The sequence below is a fragment of the Miniopterus schreibersii genome (assembly GCF_964146895.1).
Source record: "Miniopterus schreibersii genome assembly, chromosome: 6".
Lineage (NCBI taxonomy): Eukaryota > Metazoa > Chordata > Mammalia > Chiroptera > Miniopteridae > Miniopterus > Miniopterus schreibersii.
The window spans coordinates 24,131,186-24,141,283 of record NC_138107.1 but is presented as its reverse complement, the minus strand read 5'-3'; the positions used below and the strand labels follow the sequence as shown (position 1 = coordinate 24,141,283).

General features: G+C 34.5%; 1 protein-coding gene across 3 annotated transcripts in view; it reads right to left on the bottom strand.

Annotated features, from left to right (window-relative positions):
- Window positions 1–1,590: 1,590 nt before the first annotated feature.
- The window catches only part of ZNF451 (zinc finger protein 451), a 74,233-nt gene continuing 65,725 nt past the window's right edge, over window positions 1,591–10,098 (bottom strand). For all 3 annotated transcript variants that reach the window (XM_081140090.1, XM_081140092.1, XM_081140091.1), the window contains 2 exons: window positions 8,913–8,981; window positions 1,591–3,338 (listed from right to left, as the gene is read on the bottom strand). In XM_081140090.1, coding sequence (XP_080996216.1) covers window positions 3,292–3,338; window positions 8,913–8,981 — 116 coding nt within the window. In that variant the 3' untranslated portion in view covers window positions 1,591–3,291. The remainder of the gene's footprint in view (window positions 3,339–8,912; window positions 8,982–10,098) is intronic.

Sequence of the window (10,098 nt, the reverse complement as noted above, 5' to 3'; positions counted from 1 at the left end):
TCAACCCATTCTAATGAAGGGGTTTTTAATGAGGTTTTTTTCCCTATTAAAAAGTTTTTCTTGTTGGAATTTGAGTGAAGTAATTGGTATTATTAAGGCCATTTCACACCCAATTTGTGTAAATCTGTTACGAAAAGATGCAGTAGGCCACTACGTACAAGTGGAGTAGGCCTGGGAGTACAAAGTTTTACCTAAAACTTGTGATTCGCTCCCACCTCATAGCTATGTGCTTCATACTGCAAGCATGAGAATATAGGGGGCAGACAGAATGATAGGTAGTAACAGTTTAAAGCTGACTCACAACCTTGAATCTGAGATCAAAGCCACTTAAATGTTTGAACAGAGATGAGGCCCTTAGAACTGGAACCCAATTCCCTCAGACCTCAGTCTAAACTAAAACACTCGTGGTGTATGGGATTGCTTAACCTTGCTTAAATGTCTTGTCATATCATGACACAAAGTCGGAATTCAAGGCTATTTTGTGAATGGTTTAAAAGTCTATCAAGTAATTTTAGAACCATACTAGACTCTCTTTTTCTCATATACTAGATCTAATCCGTAAGTAAATCCCCTCGGCTCTACCTTCAGAATATATCCAAATTCATCTCCCCAGTTCCACTGCCACCACTCTGGTCCCAGCTCCCACCAGTTCCTACCTGGATACTGCAGTACCCTCTAGTCTGGTCTTCATGCTTCTACTCTCACCTCGCGTACATTCTCACTGGTAATCCTCCTAAATAAGGCAGGTCACACAATTTATCCTCTGAAACCTTCAATGGCTCCTCATTTGAGTAAAAACCAAAATCCTTAGGCCACAGGGACTTCATCTATTACTCTCCTTGCTCATAATAGCCTTCTTGCTTTTCCATGGATATATCAAGCTGACTTCTAGACTTTTTCACCCTCCATCTGGCACTCTCTTCCTCATACATATTCACACGGCTCACTCTGTCAACTTCTTCATGTCTTTTCTTTTTAGAAAGAATATTGATTTGAGAGAGAGGGGAAGGGAGAGAGGGAGAAACATCGATTGGTTGGCTCCCATACTCGCTCCAGGGACTGAACCTGCAACCTAGGGATATGCCCTGGCCAGGAATCAAACCCGCAAACTTTTGGTGTATGGGACAATGCTCCAACCAACTGAGCCATCCGGCCAGGGCAACTTCTTCAGGTCTTTGTTCAAGTTCTTATGGTCAGGATCCTTCCAGACCACCCCATTAAAAATAAGCTCCCCACCCCCACACTATCTTTCCCTTCCCTATATTCCTTCATTACACTTATCACCACTGGGTATACTTGCTTATTACCTAACACTCTATCCAACCTCCTCTCCTCAATGTGTGCTGCACACAGTGGGCTTTGTTTTGCTCACTGGTACATCTCAGGTGCTTAGAACAGTCACTGGCACATGGCAAATACTCAGTAAGTATTCTGTGAGTGAATGATTAACTGAACGATAAAATAAAAAGATAAGCATCTTTGTCAATGTTAGAAACATTTACTTTGGTAATTTGGTTATCCATAACTTTCTGTAATGTTATCCATTGATTACAGCTCCCCCTTGTATCTAAATTAAATTCAAATTATAAAAAATGTTTAAAATTATTTTTAATTGCTTTACAAGTAGAAACACAATCAGTGACAATTACTTAAAACATTAAACAACTCAACTACTTTTTTAAGGGTCCTGATGAAAAGCTTCAGTTACTCTCTACCATATACGCCCCGAAAGCTTCTTAATAGAGCACCAGTGTACCTCACACCTGTGTGGCACCTCTGGCACAGAGGTGGTTTTTCCCCTCCCCCGTATTTGCTTAACCACGCCTCTTTCCGGAATGTCCTTTAGGCTCCTCACTATTGTGCAAGCTCCTGCAGGTGTCTATAAGGTCTGGCTCAGTGACTACCTCCTAAGGCCTTACTTGACCATCTTAACATACAAATTAAAAATACAGTGTGGTCATTTTGGAAAAATGACTGGTAATTCTCAACCTATAATGTCTACTTAAAAAAATATATACAAGCAAGTAGACCTGACATCTTAAGAAATAAAAACACAAATTGATTTCCAATGTTGACCAATAAGACTATACTAATAAAAAGATACAGCAATGCTATTTCACACTAAAATATGTAATTGTAGAAAAAGAACAAAATTCTAGCCATGATTCTTTTCTTTAAAAATTTTCAGTTTGGTAAGGAATTACTACTCAAAAATTTGGGATAACATTCCTGGTCAAATAACATGAAGTATATACACAAATAGTATGACAAGCCCTTCTTAGTCTAACTGAATAATACTTTTAATTATTCACAATGGGGCCTCAACATTTGAAAAGTAAATATATAATACCAAATGTAGGAAACTGAAAAACAATTTAATAACTAAAATGAAAATACTTTCCTATGAAATAAAAGTTTTAAAGGGTTAAGGAAGATTATTCCTGAGTAGAGCTTGCACATTATATTCTTTAAAGATTATGTTTACACAAATACATAAAAAAGGACTAATATTATTAAAAATAAGTTTAATTCTATGCAAATATTTTGACACCATTCCCCTTAAAAAGTAGGTAATACAAGTCACATAGAAGCCTAGCAGGTAAAAGGAATAGAAAAGGTTTCTTTTTAATTATTTCAAAGGAATTAGGGTGTTCTTTTTATTCCAGCAATGTGCTGCTCTAATTAACGCAGGGATACAAGTCTGAGTGAAACCCACAAAGAAGAACATTGCTGGTAAAATTTTTAAGCTGTTTCCACGATCAGTTTCCATTACTCTCTTCTAAAAATCATAAACAAAGATCCCAAAGGTTATCATATACATAGGTTAGTGCCACACAAGAAGTAGAATTTACAGAAAAACTAATCTATGACAGCTTTATTTATATTCATTTTCACTCCTAAAAAAAATAAACTAGAATAATCTGTACAGTACAAATAAAGAAATAATGCTATTTGGGAAACATATAAACAATAGTCAAGAGCTTTTCTATTTTTTAATTCTTTTAACCTAAATATATGAATTCTAAGTTAACTGGGAAACTGTCATACCTCTAATAGAATACATGATTTATATATTTGCATTAACATGTACTTTATTCCTCTGTACATTTTTGAAAAAGAGCACAAAAATACAAAGCAAATACAAAATTTTAAACATGAGAAAGCAAAAAACGCAGGTTTTCAAATACATCTGCACTAACTAGTAGATTGCTGGCCTTCTTTAGAAAACAAATTCAAGAATTCATTATCCTGAGTATCTTCAAGGCTACTTGATGCTGGGTGGTAATATCTTTACATTTCCTCAAGGCTTCTTCTAATAGCTTCTTCTAATTCTACATCTGCATTAAAAAACAGAATTTTAATATTTAGGGCAGAAACTAATAAACATGTACTTTATAAGTCCCATCAACTACATTTGTCTTTTCAAGAAGTAAATAGAGAAACTTATGGTAACAACCTGGGAGTTTCTCCATCAAATCTGAATATTTCAAAGTAGGAGAATGTGGATATAGCCTCAAACTGGGTTATAACACACATGAGCTTTATGTGCTAAGGAACTTGCAAGTTATTTCCATTTAGGGATGTAGAAAGTCAACAAGCTTTTAGAATCACTGATAGGTAATCACTAAATTAAACATTAAAAAATTCATGCGCGTATTTCCCAAAAGACTGGATGTAATGCACACAGGATAAAATAGAAATTGGCAAAACTATGAAATGGTAAAATCTCACAGGCTATTAAAACTTTAGTTTTAAGTTTTCTAGCACCTAAGGCAAAGAGTGAAACTCATGGCTATATATAATGTTTTCTGAGAAGTCTATATTATATACACATACGCACTCATTTAACAAATATTTATTAAATGCCCACTGTATGCCAGGCACAGAAACAGAATAGTGAGCAAGAGACATTCTTGGGTTCACAAGTCTCTCCATTTCCTCCCTGAGAATGATGCTAAAGTGCAGGAGGGTGGAATTAGGTGTCAATTTCTTGGCCTTCACTAGCTTTTGACACCAGATTTATCTCATCCCATCCAGTCTACAGTCTCTCAAAGCCTACCAGAGGTCCATAGGACCAGTGATCCTGCTAGGATGCAGCTGCCCCTTCCTGAGCTGGGACACTGGTGTTAGGTTGTCTGTAATTTAAAATACTACAAGCTGGTATATCCTGTGTGTTAAGTTAAACCTAGGTTCTAGGTCAGTGAGTTGCCTTCAGATGAATTCAGAGGGCTGAAGAAGTACAAAGAAAAGCCAAGATACTCTTAGCAAAGAGGAATTAAAATAACAAGATTTGTAAAGATATGAAAACTCATTATGAAGTTACAGTAATTAAGGGTGTGGCACTAGCGCAAGAATAGATGAACAGACCAAAGGAACAGCATAGACACCTTTGAAACAGCTTCCATGCATATATGGAAACTTGATTTATGACAAAGGTGGTATTGCAGAATGGTGGGAAAAGATGGTCATTTTAATTTAATAAATGGTGGTAGGTCGAAAACCATTATGGAAAAGAATGGTAATTTGGAATGTATTAAAATTACGTTTATTCATCAAAAGACACCATTAAATGAGTAAAAAGGCAAACCATAGAGTGGGAAAAAATATATGCAATACACTGAAGTTGTGTACCCAGACAGAACTGAAAGATTTTCAACTCAGAAAAATCAATACAAAAACAATCTAAAAGAAAATTGTCAAAAAATTTAAAATGCACTGACATGACATTGTGTCAAAATGGTTGTTAAATATTACTCATCAGAAAAAAATGTAAATTAAAACCACAAAGAAATACCAGTACATGCCCATCACTAACTAAAATTAAGAAGACTAAGTTATTTCAATGATTAATCAAACTGTAGATTAATGGGAACTCATATGCACTACTGTGACAAAAGAAATTAGAACAACCACTTTAATAAAACCATTTGGCATTACCTACTAAAGTTGAACATAAGCAACTTCTAGGTATATATTCTCAGAAATGTGGACAGATATGCACCAAGAGACATGTATAAGACTGTTCATTAAAGTATTACTTGTAATATCTGAAAAGTACACACCAAATGACTATAAATAATAAATGAGTTGTGATTTACACATAAAATAGATTACACAGGTATTGTAAATGAACAAATCAAAACTACATGCTAAAATCTGGATGAATTTGTAAAATAATGTTGATTGAAGGCATCCAAACACAAAAGACTATAGACCATGCCTGTGTTGTCTAATATGATGGACACAGTCAATGGAAACTAACCCCCAAGATAATCAAGCTGTTGGAATTAGCAGAAAAGGATTTTAGCAAAGTTGTATTTTCAAGGACTTAAGGATAAATGGACAGGAAATCTCAAAAGAGAAATGAAAACTATGAAAAACATACACAACTAAATAGAACTTCTAGAACTGAGAAGTGCAATATATGAAATGGAAAATTCAATAGATGGGTTTAACATTGGAGGCAGCAGAAAAAAGGGTCAATAAACTTGAAGGTTGAAACTATCCAAAATGAAGAGAAAAAAGACTGGAAGAAAATGAACAGATGTGTACTTAAGCTGCCTACCACATGTAATTGGAGTTCCAAAAGAAAAGGAGAAAAGTGAGGCAAAAATTGTGAAGAAATAATGCCTGGAAATTTCTAAAACTGGGGAAACCTATAAACTTACAGATGCAGGGAGCTAAGAAAACTCCAAGCAGGATAAATAGAAAGAAAACTCTATCTAAGGATATTATCAAAAACTGCTAAAAATCCCAGGACAAAGAGGAAATGCAGAAAGCATCAAAAGGGGAAAAAAATTACACAGCTATACTTAGGGGGAAAATAATGCAAATTAGGGTGATTTACCATGAAAAACAATGGTGGCCAGAAGACAATGGAATGGCATCTTTAAAGTGATGAAGGGAGAAGTATTAGTCAACCAGAATTCTAAAGCCAGAGAAAACATCCTTAAAGATTAAAGGAAAAATAAAGATGTTACATATAAACAAAATTAGCATATTCATTACTAGCAAAACCGCATTACATAAAAGGAAAGGAAGTTCTTTAGGCTGAAAAAAAATAAAGGAATATCTAATCTGAAGATGAATGGAATGATCACAGGAACAAAGGTCACTGGAAATGGTAACTATGTGGGTAAATATGAAAGACCATATATTTCTTCTCTCTCTTTAAAATTTACAGCACTGTTTAAAGCTAAAACTAACATTTTCCTGCAGAGTTTATAATACATGTAGATATACTACAATGAAAACTATAGCATAGAAAATTAGGGGAAGAAGGTAAGCAGACCTACAGAATCTACTTTTCCTCAAGGCAAAAAGCCACATGCAAATTTATCCTGACTTCTACCACTATTTGACAGGCATTTACAGTGTTCTGTTGGGAAGGGAAGGAGGAGAGGTTGAGAAGTTATTTTAACTTTTTTGAGTTTTGCTATCAGGTCTGGACTAGAACATCATTTGCTTTCATAGTACAGGGTCAACAAAATCACCTAATATTCTTCCCAACCAAATAGGCTCAGTCTTCATTCCTTCATCCAGTTACAGAGAGATGGGTCTTGGTAGCTCTAACATGTTTGAAGTTTGTTTAAGTTTGTTATTCATTCAATAACCAAGCATTTAGTGCCGCACACCGTGTCAGATGCTGTTGAAATAAAGATAAATAAAACATGATCCTACCCCTTAAGGAACTCATAGTTCAATGGAAATGAGAGGCACAGACAGAAGAAAATATTTATTTTTTAATCCTTGAGAATATGCTTATTGATTTTAGAGAGAGAGGAAGGGAGAAAGAAACATCGATGTGAGAGAGAACATCGATTGGTTGCCTTCCATACATGCCCCGACTGGGGATCAAACCCACAACCTAGGTATGTGCCCTTATCGGGAATCAAACCTGCAACCGTATAGGGGACGACGCTCTAACCAACTGAGCCACACCGCCCAGGGCCAGACAGAAATTTTAAAGTCACTTGGTATGGGACAGAGGGAGGCTAGAGGAGGCAGGGGTTAGCTCTCTCTAAAGATGGAAAATCTAGGAGAGGCATTGACCATACAAAATTGCCTACAAAAATGACAATTATATATGATTCAACCTAAGAGATGACATTTGAGCTAGTTCCTGTTGGGTGAAAAGGAGAAGGAAAAGAAAGGACATTAAAGTGCAGAGGAGATCAGATTCCTTAATTTACATGGAACACTATGCACTTCTCACTTATATTCCACATATAACAATAATATAATATATAATGTATATAATAATAATATATAGCATCAGGAAATGAAAGACAACACACACATAACAACACCCTTTTGATTTTTCTTGGAATTAAAGCATTATGTCCAGACCTCATATGACAACGACTTAAAAGTTTAAAGTACCTTCTCTTTCACCCTGTAACGGTAATCCTTTTTCCAAACTAAAGAATCACAAAAATGTAAAGCTTCTCCAAACCTTCAAACCATAAAATGCATTACATAGATAATAAAATGCTAGAAATTCCACATACTCAGTTAAATACATCTCAGCTAGGAGCCCACAAAACTGTGAAGGCTCCCCAAGTGTGTTTATTTAAAAGTTATAATTTTGTCTGGCATTTTCCATGAGATCAGTATGGGTGGCAAATAAACACTGCAAAGTCTGAACTACATAGAAGCTCAATGGTGTTTATCTTTTCGTGGGCTTGATAACTTAGCTGGCAGTTTTTGTTTAAAACTCATAAAAGTTCTTTCATTTGTTTAACTCATCATTATGTGACGGCTAAGCACTGAGCTAGACTTTAAAGGGCACATTGGGGATAACAACTGGTCAAAAAGCTTGCTTCCAATTAGGCTGTAGATTTACTATAAACATTGTTTAACCAGTGAATTCTAGCAATAACAGAGAAAGATTAGTTTTCTATTTCACGAAATGGATGAATCAATTCCACTGACCAACTTGAATTCCCTAACTCCTAATAGTATAAAGCTCTAGTATGCTTTTAGTCAAACTAATTTCATTGTATGAGAGATCAAGCAGATAGAAAGAAAACAAATGAGTTAGGCCATTCTGTTTGGCTCCCTCCTTACTTTTTATTCTCCACATTCTCACTCCTACTGTTCTCCTTTATGTTAAAGATGCCAATGTAATAGTTTCAACTTCTTCAGTGAAGCTTAAAGTATTTTTTCTAAAATCCATTGTTTCATTTTCCCCCCACGGATATTTAAAATCAGTATTTTATGGAAAAACCAAGAGAAAAAAATGGGCATATGACTCAACCAAATAGTGGTATAGTCAGTAAGTTATTTATTGTAAAGTAATACAAAAAGTTCTCTTTAACCTATGGAATGAAATAAGATTTTCCTTTGAAAAGAGGGAACAAATTTTAATTATAGAAACAGTCCATTACTATTTAGATATAAGTGCTTGCTTTCATAGTTCTACTGCATAACTTTTAATATTGTTAACTTAATACTACTCAAAATAAGTGAAAATTAGGAAATCATGATCTTCTCCAAGCCTAGGGGTTAGCAAACTTTTTCTGCAAAGGGTCAGAAAATAATTATTTTAGGCTAGTGTGGGACTAGGGGTAATCTATACTGTTTGTGTCACAACTACTCAACTTTGCTCTTGTAATGTAATAGCCACAGCACATTCAACACTTAAACAGGAGTGTGTTCTAAAAAAACTATTTGCAAAATAGGAAGTGGATTGGACTTGGTCCAAGGGCCATAATTGTCTGTTTCCTGTTCTAGCCTCCTAAATTAATATTATCCCTAAATCATCTTACATGAGAAAATGCACACTATCCTTTGCATGAGGAAATAACTATTTTTAACCTCAGGGGTAGGAGGGAGTATGGGTGAGAGGGGGGAAAAAACATAGAAGATACACTCAAGTAGGGAAAGGATTAATTATGCAATTAGGTTACCTTCTGTGGATCTGAATTCTTCTTCCATCGGAGTACTTTTTATACCCAGGTTGTCATCACTGTCACATTCTGTAAGGCAGAATCAATAAATACAAGTGAATTTCTGAAGTTATTATGCCATAATTTATGTATTCTCAAACAATATTATCAATGTCTTCTCCCATACCCAAGCTTACTAACTATAATCCATTAGTAGAACACCACTTTCCCTTTAGGTTTGGTTTATTTATTTAATTTTAAAAAATTATCAAATTACATTACATAAATCAAGAATAAAATAAAAACTAATGAAATAGGCAATTCAACTTTAGTTCTATAGTCAAAAAATTATTTGAAAATGTTCTTTTAACATAACTGTTGAAGAAATAAAAATTCTAGTATTTAAAAAAACTAAATTTTAAGAAGCTAGTATGTTTATTTGGGTCTAACGAAGAAACTCGTTTCACTTGCATCACAACATCTTACAACCTTGGTGCCAGATAAAATTCTCCCGTATCTTGAAAATCATATGCATTCACCTCTATAGAAACAACAGAATTAACAATGCCTCTGCATGGCAAACTCACTCACCTCATGTCTTATATGCTTTCATAATGAGACCTAAGGCTTAATAAAAATGACACGACTGACCAGGTATTGCCAAAGTCACTTAAAATTTGAACCATGGTGTATCAGTGACCTAATATTTGGCTTTTTGGCTTGTTACTGTCACTACATTTATATATATATGTATATATGTGTGTGTATATGTGTATATATATAGGTATGTATATATATGTATATATATGAACACACATACAGGGTGGGAGAAAAGTAGGTTTATAGCTGTGAGCATGCAAAACAGTTTATTCTTGTATTATTTATTAATTATTGTATTTTCCATGTGAACAACTGTAAACCTACTTTTGCCCCACCCTTTATATAAAGCTCAGAGTGACAGAATCAGGGTTTAAATAATTAAATCCAAGTCAAATGGACATATCTGCTTCTCTGGAAAAAGGTAAAATTTAAAATATACATTTAAAAGTTAAAGACTTGTGATTGTTTATAAATAAAAAATCACTATATATCTCTTATATTCCTTTGCTGGAAAAATTTGTTATTACAAGTCACTTTTTGCCATTCCAGCAAAAATACTATTGCTTTTTCTACACTCTGTGATATACACCTGCTGCTTCAAATATTT